Source organism: Cyprinus carpio, chromosome A25 (assembly GCF_018340385.1).
Source record: "Cyprinus carpio isolate SPL01 chromosome A25, ASM1834038v1, whole genome shotgun sequence".
NCBI lineage: Eukaryota > Metazoa > Chordata > Actinopteri > Cypriniformes > Cyprinidae > Cyprinus > Cyprinus carpio.
Genome location: NC_056596.1, coordinates 7380230 through 7405659, shown reverse-complemented (window position 1 = coordinate 7405659; position 25430 = coordinate 7380230). Strand labels below are relative to the sequence as shown.

Genomic DNA, 25430 nt, shown 5'->3' with positions numbered 1-25430 from the left:
CATCGAGCTTCTGGTTCAGTTTGGCTACTTGAGTCTCTTCTCTTGTGTCTATCCTCTCACTGCGCCTCTGTTACTGCTCAACAACCTCACAGAGATCCGCACAGATGCCTACAAGCTCTGCAAGCTCTTCAACAAGCCCTTTTCTGCCCCTGTGGCCAACATGGGCGTTTGGCAGGTCAGACTGTGATTTGTACTGTATATATATGGATGTTTTAAATGCTTTATGATACTGTGAGTTCTAATGTGTGTCTTTGTGTTTTTTTATAGCCGGCATTTGAGGTGCTGAGTTTCATCTCGGTCATGTCTAACTGTTGGCTGCTGCTTCTGTCCCCACATGTGAAGGAACTCACAGAGGACGCCGGTCTCAGCAGCAGCAAAGTTCTCGTCATTGCCGTCATTGTGGAGGTTAGAGAAGATTTTGGCACAGTCGTGAAAAAAGCCGAAGGCATAGTCTGTCCAAAAATGAAAAAAGTGACCACATGCTTAATTTGTGACAAAAAAAGTTAAGATTTGCCTTTTGTGTAACAGATAATATCAGCATACGGCTCCCCATGCTCACAAAATGCTAATGCTAAGCTGTTCTGAAAAAGGTACTTTTTTTAATGCTGGGTTGGGTCCTCTAGCATGTCCTGATCATGGTGAAGATGATTTTGGCCTTCATGATCCCTGATGAACCGGACTGGGTCCGAATCAAGAGAGAACAAATTGAGTATCACTCCATGCAAGCACTTAAGAAACAGGTAACTTTATCTACTAATGTTAACTGTTAGCATTTTAGCATGCTAGTATTTTGTTTATTTATATACAAAGGTGAGAAAAAAGTGTTGCAGTAACCATTATGCTAGATTTAGCTGTTAGCATATAGTTAGCCATAAAGGATTGGCCTGTCATTTTGAGCTATTTTCCAACTTTGATAATAATGCTGGCAGAATGTAATTTGTTTTTATTACTTTATTACGGAATTTAATCCTGTTTCTCTTGGCTTATCAAGGACTAAAGTCATCATGTGAATAACCAACAAATTATTTTAAATCTAATGTATGTTATTGACTGTTTACATAACCGGAAATGTCATTAAATACAGTTTTCTGTCTCACAGAGGATCATGCGCTCTAGTGTGGATGATAAACTCCCTTCGAAGGCCTAAATGGAAGAGTGACCAAAGACTATTTCCATAGAGACAACCACAAGAAGGGAGGCACTTGGCTATAAAGTCATATTTAGCTTGCCAATGTACCATATGGCTCAGTGTACCAAAGATAGCTTCTACAGTTTACAGGGTTTTTAAGCCCGAGTTAATAATTGTTTGCATCCATGGTACCTTTCTGAAAACTACTGAAAAGAGATTAGTAAGGTCAAGAAAGATAATATTATGATAGTGGGTAAACTTGGGAGACATATTGTGCTGTATTAATGATTTTAAAACAAAAGTTTACCACAATCACTATGGAATAGCTCATTTCAATTTTTTTCTTGATGTTGTATTGTTTATACTTGATTTTTTGTTAATATATTGTGCTGATTTTAACCTTTGCCTTTTTACATTTCATCAAAAGTGAGTGTATTATTACGGCTGAGTTCGCTGGTATAAATAACTATACCCAATGCTTGCTTCACTGAATATGTTATGTAAACATTTAGTGATGTAAGTGGGCTTGAAGAAACTGAGAAAACCACATCATACAATAAATAACTATACACGAAGATCACTGTGGAGTTGTGCACTAATTATTAAAAAAAAGAAGAAAAAAAAACACAAGAGGCAGTTCAATCAGTTTTAATAAATAAATATAAAAATAAATTAATCTCATTGAGTAATAGTTTTAGTAAGGGTCAATGGGACTATAGACAAACCCAAATCCAACTTTCGCTGTAAAGCGATTACAGATGTTTGAAGGATGGAGACCCACGTCAAATGAGAAACTTCAAAATATGAAGAAAATAAAATGCTGATTATGAAAATATAGTGCATGTCTAGCTTTATATCATTCTGCCCTCTGATTGGTCCAGAAGGTTGTACTTACAAATCATCCCAGGTCAGGATTGCTGTTCCTTGATTAAACATAGTATGGGAATGAAAATTCAAATTTCAGAATTTATGGAGATGTAATTTGTCTATATAGGCTTATATTTCTTGCTATCTCTCCCCAAAGCACTGCTTACATTATTGTGCATTCTTGTGCATTTGGTCAAGCTTATCTGTGGTCCATGATATTGCAACAAAAATAAGTGTATTTGACATTTGCACTTTCATTGTTTACATGTGACCAAAAAAAACCCCCAAACATTTAATTCACCGGTGACAGGTGCGCAGAAACTTACGAACATGTGAAGTGACTATATTGCTTTGATGTCCTTTAGAGTACCAAAGTAACAGTAACCACAGTCACATTTGCTATCTAAATGTTTGAGATGTGTTTAGGCTGTTTAGAAGGTAGAAACAACAGTAACCGCTAGCTTCACTCATACCATTGCAACATACGAAGGCTGGATTTTTTCAATGTACATTTTAAGCTAGACTCAGCTATGCTATTTCGTATTACATTAGCATACAACTCTTCAAATGTATTTACAACTATGACACAATAAACTATATGACCTTTTTGTCAGTCAACTAGTGACATCAAACTGCTACGTACACTGAATAAGATCTAAAATGGAAGGTTAAAATGCTTGGTATGTATATGGTGCAAGGGTCAACATACAACATCATACCAATAGCATAATATGTCCAAAAGATTATATACACTGTACATGACTGGATATTTCAAACAGCTTATCCCCTTACAATGTATGTTAAAGACGCACCCAGATCAGATGATGAAAAAAAATGAATGTTATGTAATAAATCACCCTATCATATCTCATGTACCAAAAAAAAGAAAAAATGTCTTTGTCACCATCTTTCCAAAAAACCCTTGATAACTCTCTAATACTTGATAAACGCTTCATAATATTCATTCATATTAAAAGAATTAGCAGTTTTAAAACAAACTCTAAAATATAGCTCCAGGAAGACCAGTCTTCTGTTTTGTGTAATATAATGTCCATTTCACAAAAAGTCTCTTGTCATAACCTCTCAGAATAATCTCTGTTTGATCCCTCTTCTAGTTTTTTTTGAAAATATATCACAGATATACTTAGCATCTTTCCTTGATCAGTCCCCTGCTCACAAAATGCTAATGCTACGCTAAGCTGTTCTGATTTAGCATGCTCTCATAACCATGCTCCCAAACTGTCCTTGTATCAATGTGGCGAGATGTTCTGCTTCCTGCCCCACTGCCAGAGGGTAAAGATGCTAGCAAACATGCTTGCATTAGACAGTGGTGTGGGAACAACTTCAACAATGCCACAGCATGCAACTTCTTAAAAGTTCAGAGTAAAGACAATTGCCTCACAGCTGCCTGCAAAAACAAACCAAATGAAAACAAAAAACTTCAGGACTACTACACCGACTGAACGGCTAGTTCTTGAGTCTAAACATCCACTGTTGTGATTATTTATCATCTGTTTTTGTGTTGGCTTCCTATGTGTTGTTCTGAAGCATGGTCTTCACCCAGTCGCTTAGAGATACAACTAAACTTGGTGGAACTCTTCTTTGTGGTAAAGATATTACAGTGCAAAATGACAAGTGAAGTGAATTAAAGCTCCTACTCTAGCAAGACATACGCTATTTCTAATAAAAGTCTCTGAGATAGCACAGAATATAGTGAGCAGTGTCAGTAGATACAGGTGTTCATATACGCAGCATTGCCAAGAGGTTAACTGTTATACAGGAAAGCAGCAAGGAATGCTGGGTGGGGAAAGAAAATAAAGATATACAATAAGTAGATTGTGTGGAAAAGCACCTCTGAGGTTACAGTATGAGGTGAGAACACACTTTTTCTTTTATTGTTTGAACAACTCCAGAGAGGTGCAGGGTTGTAGAGGTTGGAGGGTTTCTGTTGATATCAGTTTCTTCCTTGATCTTGGATTACAACCTCTACAACACATGGCAGCAGTTGTACTGTGCAAATGGGAGAAGCTTCTCTTTAGAGGTGGGCTGAATGTTGAAGGACAAGGCTTTCTCACAGAGTGGGAACTGCAGCAGACATTCTCGCAAGTTTACGTTCTTAACCTTGCTGGGATCAGCTCGGATAGCAGGGTCAATATTTGTGTCCCTGGTTCCCTGGAGGCCTTTCTGAGGTTTAGGTTGTACCTCCTCAGGTTTTTCAACTTCACCCACAGTCTTACGCATCTCCACCCCATCAGGACCCAGGTCCACACAGTGGTTCCTTGGCAGGGGCCTTGGGGATTCACAAGCAGTTGACACTATCCCACCTTCAAGCAGTCGAGATTTGGCTAGGGTGTTATTGTTGTTTTCTAGAGTGTCCTTTGAAGGTTCACGCTGTCCCCAGCAGCACTGTACAACATCCAGTCTGGGAGGTGGTGGAGGTCCATCTATATTTGGACCTTGAATCTGTTCTCCTTCTTGGTCAACTAAAGACAAGCTAGGGTGGGTGACAAGACTCTTGTCCTTTCCTCTTCCTGGTTGCTCTGTGTGGTTTAACCCTTCCACATGGGCTTCAGTGTTTGGGGGCATCTGTACTTGGTGTTCCATGGTGCCAGAAGTGATGTTAGACACTGAATCCAAAGGCTTCTTCTGCTCTTCTGTGATTTCCGACCCTTCCTCAAGTTCCGCCTCCTCAGCCAGAGTTTCACAGTTTCTCATCAATTTACAAGACGGCCTCTCTGTTCTCTTCTGAGTCTCTGATTGCAAAGATGTTCTAGAAGGTTTTAAGGGGAGATCTGTTGAAGGAAGAGGATCCAATTTACCTGGTGCCACCTCAAGCTTCACCTCATCCCTGTTCTGCTCGTTTTCATCATCCTCGTCCTCTTCTTCCTCGCAGATCTGCTGTAAGGCTCCAAGGCTCTTGACAGTAGGTTGGTCCGGAGGTAGAGGGTGCAGACTGAGGCTCAAGCATGGAGCCGTGCTGCAAAAGTCACTGAAGGAGTTATCATGACGGTTGGGTTTGGGAGCAAGCAAGTCCCCAGACTCACTCACACCACGTCGTACATAGCCGGAAGACAGAGAACCGAGAGGTGCTAAGGGACCTAGAGGTGTTCCTTTTAGTGTATCAGTCCGGGGCACTTGGCTTACCAAGTCCAGTGGTTCTGACATGGGTCTCCTGTAATGTAGCCAATAACAATACTCAGTACAATGTATTAGGAACCTTTATGTACCAAGGGTTATGTGGTAAGATTAATTCTACCACATAAAAGGATAAAATACCTTCAGATCCAAAATGATATATATTTTTAAGATTACAGGAACTTACTGTGAATGTCTTTGTTCAGGAGAGAGACTTGGCTGCTCTTGTTTTTCTCGAAGGAGTCGTTCTCCCAGCAAGTAGTACGTAGCTGTGATGTGGTTATATTTGTCAGCCTCCAGTGCTCTATCACAAAATACACATTTGTATTATTAACTTACATAATGCAACTCTGAAGAGGCCAGGCTATTCTGAGACCAAAAGAAAATATCTAAGAAGAATAAAGAAATACTCACTCCTGGATGGCATCTCGGTCAGCAATGCAGCCACTGGTCATGGCCTGCAGTATGAACTCGTGCTCCTCAGGTAACAAGCTGCGGTGGGAGGTAAGTGGGGCAGCTGTGTACCCGGCAGGCGAAGGGTCAACACCCTGCAACCAAGGGTGACTCTCTATCTCTGTGAGAGATGCCCGTTTAGCAGGATCCCTCTGCAGCATTTGTGAAATCAAACTGAGGAAAAAAGGAAAATAAGAGCAAGAGAATGATGAGAGATTGTTATTCTTTTTTTTTTTTACCAGAGCAGAATGAGAACAACAGACATGACCTTCTGTCAGGGGAAAAAGAAAAAAGAAAAATCCCATCTTCTCAAACAGGCTTGATTTTGTCACCCTTCATCACTCTTGACTCCATCTCACTTAATTTCAGTCTCACTCTACTTGCAATTTTCATACTTTCCTTTTCTAGCAATCTTAATAAATATTCTCTGCCTAGCTGACAGGCGATGATTGCACAGGCGCATCTTGCCGTCAGAGGAGACGGAATGCAAAGGAAGTGCTTATCTTTCTGCTGATTAATATTCATGAGCACCTGTAGAGAATTGTTGCTTCAGTGAGGCGAATGGAAAGAATACGAAATTGGTTGGAACTCTTACAATCCAAGCTTGCATGTGTATGTGTGAATGCCTGCACCCAGCTTGTTTATTCAAGGCATTTGAGTGTTTTATTTCACTGCGGTACTGGTACACATTTCTGAACCGTGCATGTCACATAGATGACCAGCAGGGGAAGATGTTTTCCCTTTGGAAGTGTGTTTTTTAGTTCTCTGAGTGTTTGTGTTTATAATCCTACATGCTCCTTTGCCCTTGAACATCAGCAGAGTCTCTTGGTGTGTTTAACCTCAAGACCTTAAATAGCCATGGGTGGGGGAAAAAAGCGAACTACACATGAACAGCAAGATGAAAGTATGCCTGAAGACACAAGTGTTCTCCTCTAAGAAAACCCTTCCCATTAAAGGAAGCTTCTGATTGTGGTGAAGATCATGTGACCCAGTCATTATGTTTGGCTGTGCAGCCAAGCCCAGATGTCTAACACACACTTGTACACACAGTCTTGCACAATTGACTGATTCAGACCTAAACTCTAGCCTGAGAGCTGTTGCTTTGGGGATGTTCTGACTACAAATAGCCTGGAATAAACCCACTTAAAAATAACTTCACTCCGACAAAAGGCAGCCTTGTGTAAAAATCTGGTCACTATCGAGCTGCAGTGAACACAATTTAAAGCAGGCTTGTGCACCATTTAGATATTTAATATTTAATACATTTTGTGGTTCTTAAAGGTAAAATCTATTATAAAACACTGAACAAAGTTTAGAGAAATAAATCTCATCATCTGAGTACAAAAGTTTTCTATATAAGGGAATTAATAGTCATAATTAGTCAACAGTTAATCATGTAATTATGTATTGTTGCAAAGCATTTGTGTGAATTAATTTCAATTCAAATCCAAATTCCAAATCATGCCCAACCCTTCATTAGAGCATTACAATGTTATGAATCAAATAATATACTAAAGCTTAGTTAAGAAGTGAAGTGCATCTAATTGAGCTGGAAAATCTAGTTAAAGCCCTTATGAAAAAGAAATTAGGGAGTCGTCTTGACCTGTTACTTTCAATCACCTGGTCCAAGGATGGAAATTCTGTGTGTCTGTCATAACTTGCTCCTAAATCTAAACTCCAAGAACATTTGCTCATTCAAACAGAAGCCTGGTTGGCTTGCTTAAGCATGATTTAGAGAGCCACATCCTGTGATTGGCTGGTGCAAGCAGGTGTAAACAGATAAAGTACAGTATGTTCAGATGAACTCCGGTCTACACGTATGTATGAAGTTTGGCGTGAAAGTGGTACAAACTGGAGTGCAAGGATGTGGTGTTTGAGAGACCTTGAGAGACTACATCGTGCCAGTTCTCAGACAGAAAAAAACAACAACAACAAAACACTATGTTCCAATGGCACACAGCTGTCAAGGACATCTTATAAACTAGTCTATTTATTCAAGCATGTTTTTGTGGGCATGCATCAGATCAGCATGCAAGATCTTTGTGAAAAGGGTTTTACCAGGGTCATGTCCTTGGTAATATTGCTGTCCAGAAATAGTGAACTCGACAGCACCAGCATGGAAAGAAAAGACTATTGATACATGACATCTGCTGACTCTGAAGAAAACACTAAGCAGATTTAATAAAACTTGTTACATAATGGCCAGCTACTATCATGGCGAAGAGAAGACTATTTAGATTTCAACACAATGCAAAAATATATTTTCCAGTGAAAATATTAAAACAAGTTTAATTTGTCAGAAGCAAAATTGCATAAGATAATATATAATTACTTGTTTCCACAGAATACATCTTAAATTATATTCATACCCCAAATATTTTTTCTTGTTTTATGCATAAATGTAATGAGGTTTATGCTTTAAAGAAGAAAATATCAAATGCCAATGGAGTAAGAAAAATGAACTAATAAAGCCCATGTTGTCGAAAAACAAGTCTTAATATTTAATGCAATTTTGCTTCAAGTAAAAAAAAAGACAAAAATACTGATAAAGAGGGTTTTTTATTTAATTATTTAATTATTTTTGCATTGCATTGCATAAATACACAATAACCTCCAGCCTTCTGGATTAAATCTGAGAAATCTGTTTCTTAGTTGGGTGTGTGTCTGAGGAAAATCAAAGCTTAGATACGTACTCTTTGCATTCTAGAGAGATGTGGTTTGGCACATTGTAGCGACAGTCCATGATCATGATGAGGGTCTCACTGTCATTGGCCTCTTGAAAGGGTGGGTGTCCACAAACTAGCATATAGAGGATCACACCCAGTGACCAGATATCTGAAAGACACAATAACAGACTTTATCTAAAATATTTCTTAGTTTAAACATTAGTTTGTATAAAATATTGCAAAAATTAATTTTAAATGAAAAAATAAATAAATAAATATATATATAGTATATAGTATACATAGACTAAGTAGGTCTTTATATATAAAAAATCCCTCAAATTCAAATTAGTGCTGTCAGCATACTTTTTTTTTTAAACCATCACATTATCATATGATTTCAAGATGCAATAATAACCAAATCAAAGTGTTGTCAGAGTAAATATTTACACCCCTAGAGAGAAGTGTACTGGGATTTGTGCAAAAAAAGGGGAAGAAACATGTCAAGGGTTTTTATCCAACACAGAAGTCCTCATGTGACACACGCTCACACTATCAAAACCAAACAATACACGAAGAGACGTTAAGCAAAACTAAAACGCAAATAAAACCAGCCTTAACCTTTTCAGAGTCAATGTATGTCCGCAGACAATAATTAACTCTTAACTTAACCAATCATTAATCGCCAATCGCTATGCCTATGGGTCCCATATGTTTCTGACCGGAATGTCCCTTAAAACTGTTTCTCCATCCAACTCTGTGTCAACCAAAGATCCCAGGAAGTCTTACAGAACATCATGAACCAAGACCAGAGTGAAAAGGAAAAGAAAAAGAGAGAAAAGTAAGAGAGGGGGCGTGTAAGTCCCACAAGTGATGTGTTTGCTTTAGTGGCATACTTTTCCACAGTGGTGTTCCAAGAAAACAAGCATCCTCTTTAATTTTTTTTCAGCAGTGTGCCATGAATAGAGCATGTGAAAAAAACAACAACATCAACAACTTACAAATATGGGTGAGAGGTCTAGGCTTTGCTCTTTTAAGTGAGATGATTTTAAAATAGTAGGATCAGTTTAGATTTTCTCAGTTAGATCACTTAATTCATATTCATAACATTTCATTTAACCTGTACTGAAAGAGTACTGAGAATGTGCTCATTCATAGTTTTGGTCTAGTGCGCTGACCTGACCAGCAGTTAAATATGGCTGTGATATTCTTGGAGTTCCATTTTGGCGTTTACAAAAATTTCAGAGGATGAATGCAAACATTAGATCCCCCTGAAATTAGTTTATTTAGGTTGTTATTTTAGTGCTTCAATCTAAAATAAAATGTATATTTTTTTTTCTAATTTACACTTATTTTTTTTTTTTTTTTTAATGGTTTGATTTTATTAACCCTATCTTGGATCACCTATGACCCACCTTGATTACTTCATCATCATCATCATCATCATCATCAAAACTAATAAAACGAAATGCTGTTACACCAGTAACGTTACATTTATTATTATTATCAATAATAAGTAATAATAATAATAACAATAACTACACTCCTTAAAATTAAAACATTATTAACTTTAAATTATATATTACATTATGTATCTTTTAAATAATAATAATTTATAGTATTAAAAAAAGTAATTCACCCAAAAATGCCTTTAAAGTAAATTCATTCTGCTGTACGTTTTTCCATTTAAACAACAGCATCAAATTTGACATGCTGGTTTCAGTATGTGTGTGTGTGTGTGAGAGAGAGTATAAATTCTGTGTGAAAGAGCATGAATCAGAGCAAAGGATCAGGGTGAGAGACAGTCCAGAGAGACAGCATTGTCCAAACAGTGTCTTTAACTGCTCTAACAATAAGCCCTCTCTTCTGCATTCTGTACTGCGTGTTCCTCCACAGATACAGACAGACAGACACGAGCACTACATGTCTCGCACTGGCACAAGCATACATGCAGCATGTTATTTAATGGTTTAAACTGCATAAAAATCATGATATCCATATTAAAATAAGTGCATTCATGTTATAACAAAAATTTACAGTTAATTTTAGTACTCAACATGTTCTCTCAATTAAACATTAAACTTTAGCATTTATTCATCACAAATATAAGTTATGCAGTTGTTTCTTAGGTTTGAGGTTACATCTGCCTTGACAAATAATGTTATGTGTGGAGGTGGCAGAAATAATGAGTTATTGTAAGTTTTTCTTATCTTGTTCCATCTTGTTAAAATAAAATAAGTCACAGCAAGACAACTCTTAGAGCCTCAGAGCAAGCATGAGCACAGTTTTAAGATTAGCACACCTCTTGTGTGTGAGTCCCATGTGACTGTAGTTTACACAAAACACATTATACACATTGAAGGCAACCAACGAACTGAAAGAAGGCTACCAAGGAACAAAAGAACAGTATTTTTTGAAAAATAAATCTTTAACATTATAAACAACTTTAATGCAGAGTAGGACTGCATGTTGGAGAAGGTGTGTGCTATCAGTTAAGTGTGTGTGTGAGTTTGTGAGATGTCACTGAGTCAGTCTTTCCCAGCTTATCTATCTCAGAACATCTCTGATCAGCAACCTGAATCCTGATGACACTGAGCTGCTTCACACACACAAGATAGAGATGGAGAGAGAGATTGGGGGGGTGGGGGTGTATATCAGTCTTGGTGATGATTTTCCATTGATTTCTATTGTTTTTACAAAGAGATAGAGATATTTTCTAGTCCTTACCCTAAACCTAACCCTCATACATACAGTACATTCTTTATTTTATTTAGTATATATATATAACAAGCCATTTTCCTCATGAAAATCATGATTTTGGTACCTCATGAAAGATGATAGAGAGATTTTGGTAGTCCTGGGGGTATTTAAATGTTGTGATGACCCCATTGAGTTTCTATTGTTTTTTTACAGAGAGATAGAGATTCTTTAGTTTATAGAGAAATAACTCATACATACAGTACATTCTTTATTTTATTTAGTATATATATATAACAAGCCATTTTCCTCATGAAAATGCGAAGACATTTGGTACCTACAAAACCCGTATGTATTTAAATGTTGTGTGTTGCATTGAGTGGCAATTACAGCTTACAGAGAGAGAGAGAGAGAGAGAGCTGGCGCTGAGTGACTGAACTCTTGTGAGTGGATTAGAGCCGAGCAGCTGATTACTGACTATGGATAAAACCTCTCACTGAGCTAATGAATATTCAGCCGAGCACAAACATAGACAGGCTCAGGCAAAAAAAAAAAAAAAAAAAAAAAAAAAAAAAAAATATATATATATATATATATATATATATATATATATATATATTGCACATGCACATACAGTGAAAACAGACCCTTTTCTTTTCTTTTCAAGTTTAAACTATAGATATTAGCTTCCCAGAAAGGTGTTCTACTCTTCCCATCTCTCTCTCCTGCTACTAGGGTTAATGGCATCAGCTTGACCTAGAACTGCTAGACAAGAAAGCTTTCCAGATGAGGTTTCATATGCCAGCCTGTGCCCAGCAAACTTCAGGAGCTGATTAATCAACTAGGCAGCGGGCAACAGAGTCAGCCGATGGGCACTGCTGTGCTGATGCTGGATTGAACAGACCAGCACATAAAACACAAACCACTGCACAATCAAACACATCCAGAGCTGTTACTGTATGTTATTAGGTCTTTATTTTTGGTGCTAATAAAATGTAATTAGGCACTTCAAGTACAACAATTCTTTAAAATGCAAATAAACAACAAAGAATACTATGAAGTGCACATTTATATTGTTAGTTAGCTAAATTGTATTTTATAATAGAAAATAAAGTATCAAAAGGGAGTTGTCATTGATGTCAAAGACATAGACCTATTATTATTATTAATTTATTATGAATATTGATATTCTTTTTTGCTTTTATATATCACTTTAAAATGAAAATAATTTTTTAAAATAAATTATAATTTTAATTATTATATTACTTTATGACAACAGTTTTATTTTACACTGCAACATATAAATAAATACAATACTATTATTTACCTCTTTCTTATGAATTTCTTAATTTTCGAACATTAAACCATCAAGCTTTTATTTTGACTGAAAAACCGCAGGGAGACCTTGAAGCTTCTCGTTTGTTGACAACATCCAAAGCCAGTTTATAAGTATTTCTCATTTGCTTCAGCTAGTTTAGGAAGATGGTTGCTACATGTTATGCTCCCAAATGCACACTATAAGGGATTTACTGTAAAGCAGATGGATCTTAAGTTTATGTGAAGCAGCATTTACTGTGAACCAAGACACTATACACGGCAGATCATGAGTTCACTCTGAAACATGCTGCGCATATATTTTTTGCACTTGAAACCAAAATTACGCTATAGCTTAGTGCTGTGATTTATTTTGATTAATTGTGTAGCCCTACAAAGGATATGCGTCCAATTCTACAGTATTTTACCGTAAATGCACCTGTGAACGTGGTAGAAGCTAGCTAAATTAGCCAGATGCTAACATGGGCAGGTTGTGAGACATGCTCTCATCTTCAAAAACCATGAATTATATGGAGTCAGGAACCATTGTGAGTGAGATGAGCCTGTGTCACCTGAATATTCGGTTTAATATGCTAACTGTTAAACTACAGCTATAGGAAAGCTTCTCCATTGTGTTTATATGCGTGTTTACTGTTCATTCTGCCTGGCCCAGTAAGTTAAACATTTATAAAGCATGACTACTCAGCCCTTATCTGCTCTAGTTCTACAATGGGTAGATTTCGCTTGGAGAGAGGTGAGACAAGCCCTCAGGTTCACACGCTTCTAGCATCCTAGCGTGTGTGTGTGAGTATAGCCTCCTTTGCACGCCTTGCTGGGTCTCGGCAGAGACTGACCCAGTTTGTGCCGATCTAATCCTGGCACATGCAGCCTCAGTGAGAATTACTGTCCCACCGTCACATGACACTCTGGCAGAAAATATCATACAAATATGATTTTAATAATGTCAGAGCAGAGGAGCGGAAGGGTACACATGGCAGCTCAGCACACATCTGTGCTCTAGAAATCCCTAGTGAACTGGAACGAGAGAAAGACAGCAAGAGAGACAGACAGGTTCAATGTCAGTCCTGTTAGTCTTCATCCTCCTGTCTGTGTCACAATGTGAAGCTTAAGTGTCCTCTAAAGTCTGTCTCTCTCTCTGGCTCTTCACCTTGTCATACACTGAGTCTCCGGCTTCATGACATTTTTTCATCGTTTGTCATGAGTGTTGCGTTTTTAAGACAGTGTGTCAAGCTAAAAATAGTCCAACTTGCAAAACACATCCCTAGATCCCTATGTTCTGTTCTATTCTGTTGCACTCCAACTATTTTTGAATACAAGGACTTGAGCTATATAAATGCACCCTAAGAAACACATCAGATCAAGGTCAGGGAAACCCAAAACCGGCCTAATTATTCCAAGTTTCTCCAAGACGGAATAGTCAATTAGTCATTTGTTTGAAACTATGAATCTTCAGAATCTTTGAATCCATTTAAAATCTATGAAATTATCTTTAGAATCTTTGAAACTATCTTTCATCTTTCAATCTACTGGAATCTCATAATCTATGAATCATTACAACTATATATCTCTAGAATCTTTCAATCTATTTTGAATCTATAAATCTTTAGAACCTTCTGAATCTGTGAATCTATAAATATGTAAATCTATGAATCTATTAAATTTTGAAACTATGAATCTGTCAAACTATGAATCCTTACAGAATCTATTCTAAATCTATGAAGCTTTAGAATATTTAGATGAGAATCTTTAGACCTGTGTATCTAATATTTTAATCCATGAATCTATTGAAACTACTGTATGTATCTTTCAGCCTTTGGAATTTTAAAACCTGTGAATCTTTGAAAACTATGAATCTTTAGAATCTCAATCTCTGAATCTATGTTAAATCTATGAAGCATGTAAAAGCTATGGAATAATTAGAATCTCAAAAAATTGCAGAAAGCATGTATTTATTTATAAATCTTTGGAATCTTAACATCTTTGAATCTTTGAAACCATACATTTTTGTAATCTTTAGAATCTTTAAATCTATTTTAAAACAATGAATCTTCAAATTATTAAAGTCTTTTAAATCATTAGAATCTTCAGGATCTGTGAATCTATACATAATTAATTATTTGAAACTGAATTTTCATAATTTTGTAATCTTGGAATCTTTACAATGTTGCAATTCTAAAGATTGTTTGGAATATTGGAATGTTTGGAATCTTGGAATCATTGGCATTCTAGAATCTTCAGAACCAAATAATCTTAAGAATTTTTTGAATCTTAGAATCTCAGAGAAGTAAAATGGAACAGTACATACTGTAGTTCAAAGTCTACACTCAGCTCACATCTGTGCTCTAGAAAGCTCTATTGAACTGGATCAAGACAAGTAACAAGAAAGAGTAAGAGAGACAGAACAATTTGTTGTCGGTCCTGTTACTCTTCATCCTCCTGTCTGAGTCAATGTTACTGTTCTCTAAACTAAAGTCTGTCTCTCTGCTTGCCTCAGTCTCTCTCTCATTGAATCTGTCTCTCTCTCCATACCCATCTCTCTCTCTCTCTAAATCTGCTTTCTTTTCATTTCTCCTCCTCTCTTTGCCATACAATGAGTCTCTAGAGCTTAATAAGGTGACTGGGTCTGAACAATGGAACGGATGATGGATAGAAGGAACGTGAGTTCACGTCTAGCCACATTCATCCTCCAAACAATTTTCAAAGACACAACATAAAAGCACATACTGTACAAGAAAATCCCAGACCAAAGCACTGCCTGACACAACAGAAAAATGTACAGCAGACAGCAAAAACATTCTATACATCACTGTGGTCAGATGATATGGGTTTTTAATGTTCTTTGTCAATGTCAAAAGTAAATATTGTTTGGAATCCATTTCACTACCCTTACTTTTCTGGATATTCATTGAGAATTTGGCTCTTGTGCCAATTTGCTGCAGGGATTCTGAATGCAGTCAATTGACTCATGTGTAGTTCTGACCTGACACAAATCTCCTAGCTTGACCCCTGCTAGAGCACAGATGTGCTGTTTATTCAGTAGAAGATTTCCGCTTGGCAAAACAGTGATTAAACCCAGAAGAGGCACGTGGGGAGAGGGGAGGATCATCTGTGAGAGGAGAGCGAAGCGTCCCTGTGTTCTTGGGACACAGACACAGAGTTTGATGTACAGGCCTGTGCCCTCCACGATTTAATCCCTTGATGGATTAGTTTGACAGCGCTGCATGTAAATTAAGAGTCCGAAAGGACAGAATCTACTGAAGTCTGATTGACTGAATAAAATGACACACTTGGAAACATACAGATAGAAGAGAAACTTTCAATCTTTGAAATTGAAATCTTAAAAGCTACAAATCTTTGAAACTACTTATCTTTAGAATCTCTTTTGAATCTATGAATGGGAATTTGAATGAGAAATCAAATGTGATCTTCAGGGATTCTAAATGCATTCTGGTTGACTAGCTGAATGAAACAACATCCAGAAAAAAAACAAAAAACACAAGACAGTTTTGCCACTTACCCACTGCTGGAGCATCATACTCTTCACCTAGCAGTATTTCTGGGGCAGAGTATGCCAGTGAACCACAGCTGGTCATCAACATGGTCCCAGGCTGAAAGTGGTTACTGAAGCCGAAATCTGTCAGCTTCACCGTCCCCTGCTGCCTGAAGAACACCACATTCTCCGGCTTCAAATCTCTGTGGACAACGTGCAGACGATGGCAGTAGGCTATTGCTCGTACGATCTGCGCAAAATGCACTTTCGCCGTGTCTTCGGCCACCCCTCCTTCATGACGCAAGATGTAATCGTACATGTCACCTCCATCGCCCAGCTCTAGGATGAGGTACAGCTTTGTCTGCGTATCGATGACCTCATACAGTCGCACTACATTGGGGTGCTGGACGAGTTTCATGCAGCGGACTTCTTGAAGCAAGTGGCCAGTCGCCAAGTCATCAAGCTTTGTCTTGTCGATGACTTTGACTGCTACTAACTGGCCTGTGAATACATGACGGGCTAGTTTGACCACGGCGAAATGGCCTTTGCCCAGTGTGCGGTCTAGGTCATACAGGCCAGCTATCTTGCCCTCGTAACCACTTTTGGTTGTAGCCATTTTGGATCAAGCAGTGGAGGTACAGTTGAAAGACTGGCCTCTTACCAGAGGGAGCTGAAGGAAACTGGAGCTCTACTGAGACATCACCTGTGGAAAAACAAAAAAAAGGGATAATGACAGTGAAGAAATGACACATGTAAACAGCAGACCTTACACATATTAGTTATGATGATTTTTTATCTCATGTATAGGGAAAACAGTTCTAATTTGTGATGCAACATCCTTGAAAACGCATTGCAACATACAGTCAACCAATCAGAGCACCTGGCAATGCCACTGCAACCATCCTTTAGCAACCCTAGCAACCACACAGCAGTATTAGCAATCACATAGTAACACCCTGGAAAACATATATAATATCCTTGAAACCCCACAGCGACATGTTAACCAATCAAAACCCAACCCACATAAAATAAATAACCTGCCAAATAAACATTCTTTACACTAGGGTTGTGACAGGGTGGAAAATTTCCAGTAAATTTTCAGAAACATTCCAAAATTTTACAAACTTTTCCAAAAAATTCTGGAAAGTTTCATATCATCATACATAGCAACATGTCAACAACCAATCAGAAGTCAGTAGCAACAACATAGCAACACCCTTACAACCATCCAAAATTCTGGCAATCCCATAGCAACACCTTAGCAACCACATAGCAATGTGTCAACTGCCAGTCAAAACACCATTCAAACCAACATCCTAACTATATGAGAATACCTTAGCAACAACATAGCCAATAATAGCCTGGAAATGTCCCATAACACCCTAACAACCTAGCAACTGTATAGGAACGTGCCAACAAACATAAAACAGCACTCTCACTTGTGTGGTACAGCTTAATAGAATGTTAAAAGGTTTTTGTGTAAGGCATCAGGCTGGAAAACCCTTTTAGGAATGGAGTGGGAAGTGGAGGGATATAGATGCAAACTGCACTTGCTTTCACATTCACAGCGTTATTGAAGAGAGGAAGACGAGTGTTTGGAGGGAGCACAAGGTAAGCTGTCTAACAGGTTTATATACTGATCTTATGCGTTTGCTCAAGAGAAGACAAGTACTGTTGGTATTTGCCTATAAGAATGCCAGACACTGATCTTAAATCTTTTGAAAAAAAACCCAATTAACCAATTGTCTCAGAAGCAAATTATTATTATGGCCACACTGGGATTACTTCATAGTACAGTAGTTACTGTTACCAAAAACTATAGGATACCCAAGACGCGTCACTCGTATAGTTTTGAATGGGGAAAAATGCAATGGCCAATATGGCCGCTCAATCGCAGGAAGCCTCGACTTCTGAATGAAAGAGCCAGTCGCTAAACAGTAAAGTCAGTGTGTCACTGCAGCTGCCGTTAGAAGCGTCCAGGTTGCTATAGAAACAGTCAGCGTTCTGAGACGTGCGCTTAGGAATGCACATGCGCACTGGATGATCTAGCAAGAAAAATAAGTTTTTTATAACGCTATTTGAGCAAAAGTAATAACATTTATGACACAGTTGTTCTCAGATTTATTTGCTGATTTCAAATATGAAATGTAATTGTAAGCTTAGTGAACAATTTTGGAGAATTTTATGTTTCCCCATTCAAAGAGATAGGAGTTGCACTTGCATGCCCGAGAGGCGTTTCAAAGATGGCCGCCGAATGACATAACTTGTCTTAAAAGGACTTTGCTATTACTAATAAATTCAAACAAATCCACCCTCTCACTTAACAGAGAACTCCTCTATTATCAGACTTATAGGGAGTGACAATAACTGCATGTCCATGCACGAGTATGACTGTCTACTACAATTTCAGCAGAACCCATAAGACAAGACAAAACACATTCAATACTGCGATTGCAGGCAGTGACATTAATTTTGAGGTCACCTATTGTATTAGACAAATTGTTTGCAATTACATTGTATTATGCAATTTCCAAACATTTGATTAAGAAAAATGTTATTCAAACAATTGGTATACAGGCAAATGTAAGAATTTAAGGGACTTTAAACATCATAAATGAGTTAAAACCCAAGCAAAACAAAATCCAACCAAAACCAACCAACCAAACAAAACAACCCCCCCCCCCCCGCCCCGCTAAAGACACCACAGCACAAAAAACATAAACAAAAGCAAACAAACAAAACTGCACCAAAACATTTTTAAAAATCGAATTAAATCAAATTAAATAATCTCACAGAGAGATAACTGAGGGAATCCTGATAAAACTTATAGATATGCTCTAATGGATTGGATACAAAGAGAAGAGTGGAAAAAGACGGGAGTGAGAGGAGAAGAGTGCATTTTGGGACCTAGCGTCAGAGGAGTCGGGTGACAGAGGCGTAGCACAAATGATGTAGATCAATACCTGTAATGCAATACCATTATTAGGGTGTGTGTGTGTGTGTGTGTGTGTGTGTGGTTTGATGAAAGGAGCTGAATAGTTAATGACTGAGGCTGAACAGTACACTAATGCTATGATCCCGTCTAAGATGCCAATGTTATTGTTAACTAAAACCGAAACTACTAAAAAACTGTTTTTGTTCACCGAAATACAACTGAAATAAAATCGATATAAATATTAGGTGAAATGCTGCCTTGGCAACTAACTGAAAATGAGTCAAATAAAATTAAAATGAAATAAATAAGTACTGTGACAAAAACAGAATAGCTAAATGGAAGTATATTTAAAAAACAAGTATATAAAATTACTAAAACTAAAATGACAAGTCAAATTATTAATAAATACTAAAATAGTACATAAATAATACTACAATACTACAATGATGCATGCTCACACACAAGCACACGCATGAACATGAAATCAATGCTGCTAATAATAACCTGCCCTTTGTCTGACGGACTGATTGTTTTGTGGTGGATCGGAACAAAATTACACATGAAAAGTTTTTATTATTCGCTAACATCTCACACATGCAAATATTTGCGCTCCACATACACATTATATTTTAGAAAAGCTGCATGTATGAATGATATGTTGTGTTTTTAAAGGAACAGTTCACTGAAAAATTAGAACTTTTATTGTGTGGACATTCATTGCGTGAACATTCTTCATAAAATTTCCATTTGCGTTCTCCAAAAGAAAAAAAAAGGAGGTTTGTAATGCCATGAGGGTGATTTCAATGACTGAATTTTTAATTTTGGGTGAATGATTCATTTGACAGAAGAGAATTAGATCTGTTTTAGTTTGTTTCTAAGTCACTGTTTTAGTTTTTTTCTAAGACACACTGGAGAGCAAAAACTATGACGTTTTGTTGCCTTTTGTGAGATGTATTTATTTAGTGGTTGAGACCGAAAGAAAAACAGAGCCAGATGAAAGAAGAATGAAAGTGCAAAAACAGTACAAGGATTTAACAAAGACCGGTTGGCCTCCATATTGAGGAAGGATAGGGCTGTCCACCCTTTCCATGTTCAGCTCTATCATTTATAAAGCATGGCAGTATTTCCTAAAGGGAGTGGGGAGCACACATGGTGCTTCCTCCTGATAGTGCTTAGGCAGAAATCCAGCATCCGCAGTTTAGGATGACTCTCACAGTTACACAAGACGCATACATGCTAACATATGCAGACATGGCACTTCCTGCATTTCCTCGCCTTCCTGCAAGTGAGGAACTTGCACGTCGAGGCGTTGGGAATCCAGCAGGCTCAGCGTTTCTGCGAGAAAATGTCCACTGCCTGAGACGCTGGGGTCTTTTGTCACCCTCTGCATGAGTGTCAAAGGCAAGAAAACAGACCCGACTCATTTGTACGCCGAAACGAAACACACAAACCCGTACGCGGGGCTGTCAAGAGGCTCGCGGTCTGACAGGAGGCACCAGGGGAGAGGTGTGAAAGGATGAGTCATCCCTCTCTCCCTTTTGGAGGAGGGAGGGCTGATGGACGAGCAGAGTGAAGAGATGTGAAAGAGATGCAGAGTTGGGGAGAATATAATGGGGTTGCCTTTAGATATGATCTCATCGTCCCATGTTCCCATCATGCAACATTCAAGGTGATGAAGTCAGCGTGGCAAAGTGGGAGCTTGTGTGCCTGCTGTTTGAAGTGCATTAACATGTACACTCACACAAACAGTAAAACATTTAAACCTCAGGTCTATTGGTAAAAATCATATAGTACTAGAAATAACATGCAAATGTTCAGACAGTGGGTCTGAATACGTTACCTGAAATCAGCGTGCAAACATTTTCACGAACAAACCATGATTTAAAATAATTTTTTGACATTTTTTTTGTTTCATTTTAAAAATGTATTGTAAATTAAGAAAAAATTTACACCACACATATGCAAAAAACATTCTGGGTGGCTTTATAATTATGGTACATTAAGATTAAATTTTATATATAGATATTTAGGCCTTTAGAGAGTGTCAGTTTGCTAATAGTCACTAAAAGCAGTAAATGAAAGGTTCTTCGTAAAGCTCTTTTATGTAAATGTTTTGGGTGGGTTTTATGCAAATGACTAACCTCGGGTCACATGGTCGCTCATTTAGAATAACGAGGTTAAGAACAAATTCATGTGCATACACAGGTGTTGTGAACTGGGCCGAATGAGATCCAGTGTTGCAAATCCTAGTAAGCTGCCTACTGAGGGAAACTATTAAGGGCACACTCCTGACTGTTCTAAAAAGGTAAGTATCTGCCTCCCAAATTACCAAATGTAGTCCAAATTCAAAGGAAGTGTGAGAAATCTGGGAGAAGGTAATCCCAGAATGCATTGCAATTAGCTTCAAGGTGGAGGACAATGTAAGAAATGTTTATTCTAAATATACTCAAGGGCCATTCACACAAAACACATTTTTGCATTCCACTGTTCTACTTTTCTATGAAAACATGACTAGATGGACACATTTGACCACTGAGCTTACATTTTGCACACAAGACGGCTTTCCATGAGCCACTAAAGTTAAAAGTTCATCTTTAAAAAAAAAAAATTTAATAAATCACATATTTATAATTATTTTATTTATTATACAATTATGATGAAAATTATTTGTAAAAGATCATTTATTTTACCTGTTATTTGTGGACAGTGCTTAGAATATCGTGTTTAGCTTTGCTAATGCAAATGGCGAACTCCAATTGAAAAAAATGGCAAGTTAAGTCCATAGTGTGCTATTTGTTTGCTGATGTACTGTAGACTGTTGCAAATTCATCACTTATGAGGTTTCACGACATAAAATGCTATCTTAGAAGGTAAACAGTGAGGTAGCTTGTTTCATTTTGATACAAAGCTCATGTGGAGACTTCATTATATGCTCTTTTAATTACTTGTCTCTTTCTTTCCACTTGGTTTTAAATTTTAAAACTAAATCCTTAAACTTAACCCATAACCCAAATTTCCAGTGACATGCAGTTTGTCTGTAAACACAAATCTGCTGCCCAGCATGACAAACAACAGCCAGTTGGAAGAAATTTGGTCCCTACAATGTAGGAGAAACTTGATCTAGGTGACCTGCGCTACCCTCTTGTCCCGATTCCCTCAGGCCTGTCTTGTGATGGATCTGAAGTGTCTTAGGACACTACTGTGACACACACACACACACACACACACACACACACACACACACACACACACACACACATATCCATCTTCTCCTTTTTAATCTCAAGCACAAAAGAATCACTGTGTAACCCACAAACTTGGTAGTTTGCCAGCAGAAGCATACACCATGTTCTTGCACATATGCTCACACACATGAATGTGCACACAAACAAACACACTGCTGAGTCTAGGACTTTAGCTGCATGCTATATATACACACTCAAGAATCTACAGTGATGCAGAACATAGAAGACCGAATAGATAACAGTCGAATGACTTTATCCAGCATCCTTTGGATCGTATTACTGAGAATTTCACCTAGTATTCCATTTAAATTTCCATAAAACATCTCAGTTCAACAATGGCAATGCATCTCTCTTATTTTAGTTTCCATTGCTACAGGATTCTCACACTAATGAAAAAAACTCATGATTTTTTAAAAAAAATAAAAATATACTTTTTTTTCTCAATATTTCAAGAACCAGAAATATATACAATTTACTAGCTCATTAAATATTTATTAAATAATTAAAATATTTACACATAATTAAAAATATATAATGAATTGTAAATATAAAATAAATATTTCATGAGCTAGGAAATGCTCTTTGTGAGTGAAAAATCCTGAAAACATTTTTAAAGCATTTCTATGACCTTTAAAATCTTTGTACATTCATATTACCACAGCATTTGTAGTTTCTCTACATGCAATAAAACTGTGCAAAACAAAAACAGACATAGGCTACTGTACATAAATTAATACAAAATATTAATAATAATAATAATAAAAACCTGACCCCTTCTCATTCTCTATGCTTGTATCTGTCTCTTTGTCTTGTTTTCTTACCCTTACCTGCTGTGTGCCATGCTGTCAGATGCCCCTGGATGTTTCAAGGGCTAGGAATACACAGAGAGGAGGATAGGGTGACTTCCATGCTGAGTGTGTGTGTGTGTGTGTGTGTGTGTGAAGGAGAGACAGAACCGAAATGCAGGCCAGCACAATGCAAAGCTTCTGACCCAATGTTTTTCTGCCAACCACATCTTCCAACTCACCTTTAATAATTCAATCTCTCTAATAGCAAAAGACCTGCTAGCTATATGAAACGACACATATAAAACAATAACTACATATCTAAAATAATTAAAATCACCATTATTAACCATAACACAAACAATAACATCAAACTATTACACTCTGGCACGCTTTCAACGATCTCAAATGAAACTCAATGGAATTAAACCCTGCTTCTGATATCCTACATATAAATCACTAAGGACGACTTCAGTATTGAGTTCAACAAATAGTAAATACACCAAACGCATTTGTATTCTATAATAACTTACCATATAAAGTGGTACGTAGCGTTTCAGACGTCTATGTGTAAACGAGCATCCGTTGGAAATATTATTAGCTTCCCTCGAGTATTTTTCTGGAGGCTACACACAAAAAAAATCGCTTCTTTACGGCTTCAAACATCCGCTCACTGTTGTTTTGATCAATAAACGATGCCCGCTGTCCGACCAGTACAAGGCATGTAGTGGTGCGCGCGTCGCTCCGCAGTGCTCGCGCGCTCACTTCTGCTCTAGCGCTCGAGCGCTCTCCCTCCTCTGACGTCAATGCATTCCAGCTTACCCGGACTTGAGCGAGTATGGGAGAGAGAGAGTTGAGGCAGGGCCACATGAAATGTTTCTGAAGTCTCAAGAACACTATTATGCAACTGGCTATAATTAGGTGAAGGGACCGAATGGAAAAACAGCACTTGGACTGACATTCCGCTCATTTATGTGAGGTCTGAATGGATCACTTTAATGCCAGAATGTATATGCAAATAAGCTGACTCACTTGTGCAATCTGAACATTCTTACAAGGTCTGTAATTAGCATATAGGATACAGAGAAATGGCGAGAGCAACTGAAGAATGAAATATACTAAAATAGTTTTAGTTAAATTTACAGTGAAAATATTGCTGTTGAAAGTTTGTCTTTAAACTATAAAAGGTTACAAAAGGTTTCTATTTCAAATAAACGCTGTTTATTTTCTATTCATCAGTGAATGCATCACTAAAATGTACCGTTTCCACAAAAATACTAAGTAGCACAACCATTATTTTCACTGAAAATAGTAATAAATGCTTATTGGGCACTAAATCAGCATATTATAGAATTATTTCTGATGGATCATGTGACAAGACCGAATTAATGGCTGCTGAAAATTCAGCTTTGCCATCACAGGAATAAATTATAATTATAAATATGTTATACATTATTTTTTAACATTTATTAAAATAGGAAAAAAGTAATATCATAATATTACTGTTCTTACTGTATTTTTGAACAAATAAATGCAGGCTTGGTAAGAGTAAGATACAAAAAAAACAAGGGATTTCATAATTTAATATTTTACTTTTTAAATACATATTTTTCTGTATTTAGTAAGGTAACTTACAGTTAACTGGCACTTTTACATTCTTATTTATTTAAATGAGCACTTTTACAGAACAGATTTATGGAGTTTTACGGAAAACTCATTGGGTCAGGTTTGCCTTGTGCACCTCTCAGAAGTACATGCCAACTTTGTGACACAACAGAGTTTAAAGCTTCAATAACAGCAGTTGAATGAGTTTTTATGAGGTCAGAGTAGTATAATAAAAGATTTTAAAGGGTAAATAAGAGGTTCATTTGGGAATTACTACTATTATTTTTAAATCACTGCTGTGTCTGGGACTCCAGACGTAAAATTGGTCTCAACAGGCCATGAGGGTTAATAGTGGCAATTGTACAAGCCAGAACAGAGGACATTCTTAAGATTCCAGAAGACTAGAGCAATTGATCAAGATTCCATTCACTCACTTCCTTTCTCAGCTGGAACTGACTGACTGACATCCTCAAAACACTGGAGTCAAGGAGACCGAGATATCATCCAAAGACCAAGTGTGAATTGCTTTTGTCACAAAAGTTCCGTCTGAATCTCATTTAAACAATCGGAAAATTACATACTTATAATAAATAACACAAGGCCTTCTGTTAATAAGAATACTATACTTGCATTGTTCATCTCTTCATATTTACTATGTCATTGGTCAAAGCACATGCATGGAGGTTTTATTAGAAACAGGTTTGACGATGATCAAGTTGGAAGTTCTTTGCAATGAGTGTACGCTTTCATCTGTGTTAGTCAACACCAGCACAATGTGACTATTAAAGGGAGAGAAAGACAGGCTCTCCCTATGGGGAACCAATGATGTTCGTACATGGTGGAGAACACACTGGTTACTATGGGAACCAATGGCGTAACTTGTCAGCTCGATCTACGCAGGTTACAAAGCCCACCGGATCTTCATTTAGACTTGCATATGAGGGTGCATTAATATGTAAATTCAAAAGTACACTGACAAATTAACAAAGGTCAACTGAACGGATTTCAGGGGCATTTCTACATTGAGATATACTGTTACACTTGCACGATTTCATAATGCAGGTATGATTATGGATTTATATAACCTGTCA

At 37.4% G+C, this 25430-nt stretch overlaps 2 protein-coding genes across 4 annotated transcripts in view; one reads left to right on the top strand and one right to left on the bottom strand.

Annotated features, from left to right (window-relative positions):
* LOC109051184 (anoctamin-10-like) overlaps positions 1-1706 on the top strand; it is an 8570-nt gene extending 6864 nt beyond the window's left edge. For all 3 annotated transcript variants that reach the window (XM_042715207.1, XM_042715206.1, XM_042715205.1), the window contains 4 exons: positions 1-175; positions 268-405; positions 624-740; positions 1100-1706. The exon at positions 1-175 is cut by the window's left edge and continues 17 nt beyond it. In XM_042715207.1, the coding sequence (XP_042571141.1) occupies positions 1-175; positions 268-405; positions 624-740; positions 1100-1147 (478 nt within the window). In that variant the 3' untranslated portion in view covers positions 1148-1706. The remainder of the gene's footprint in view (positions 176-267; positions 406-623; positions 741-1099) is intronic.
* Positions 1707-1762: 56 nt separating this feature from the next.
* On the bottom strand, positions 1763-23537 carry LOC109051186 (SNF-related serine/threonine-protein kinase-like). The gene is made up of 6 exons (XM_042715204.1): positions 23268-23537; positions 15797-16472; positions 8278-8419; positions 5546-5758; positions 5319-5435; positions 1763-5168 (listed from the first exon to the last, which is right to left on the bottom strand). The coding sequence occupies exons 2-6, from the start codon at positions 16383-16385 to the stop codon at positions 3983-3985; spliced, it is 2247 nt and encodes a 748-aa protein (XP_042571138.1). The 5' UTR covers positions 16386-16472; positions 23268-23537; the 3' UTR covers positions 1763-3982.
* Between the last annotated feature and the right edge of the window lie 1893 nt (positions 23538-25430).

Coding starts and splice junctions, on each gene's coding strand:
- LOC109051186 (XM_042715204.1), bottom strand. CDS start 16,385: ATGGCTACAACCAAAAGTGGTTACGAGGGCAAGATAGCTGGCCTGTAT. Junction 8,420..15,796: donor GTATGATGCTCCAGCAGTGG/GTAAGTGGCAAA, acceptor TGTGTCTTTCAG/ATATCTGGTCACTGGGTGTG. Junction 5,436..5,545: donor GACCGAGATGCCATCCAGGA/GTGAGTATTTCT, acceptor ATTTTGTGATAG/AGCACTGGAGGCTGACAAAT.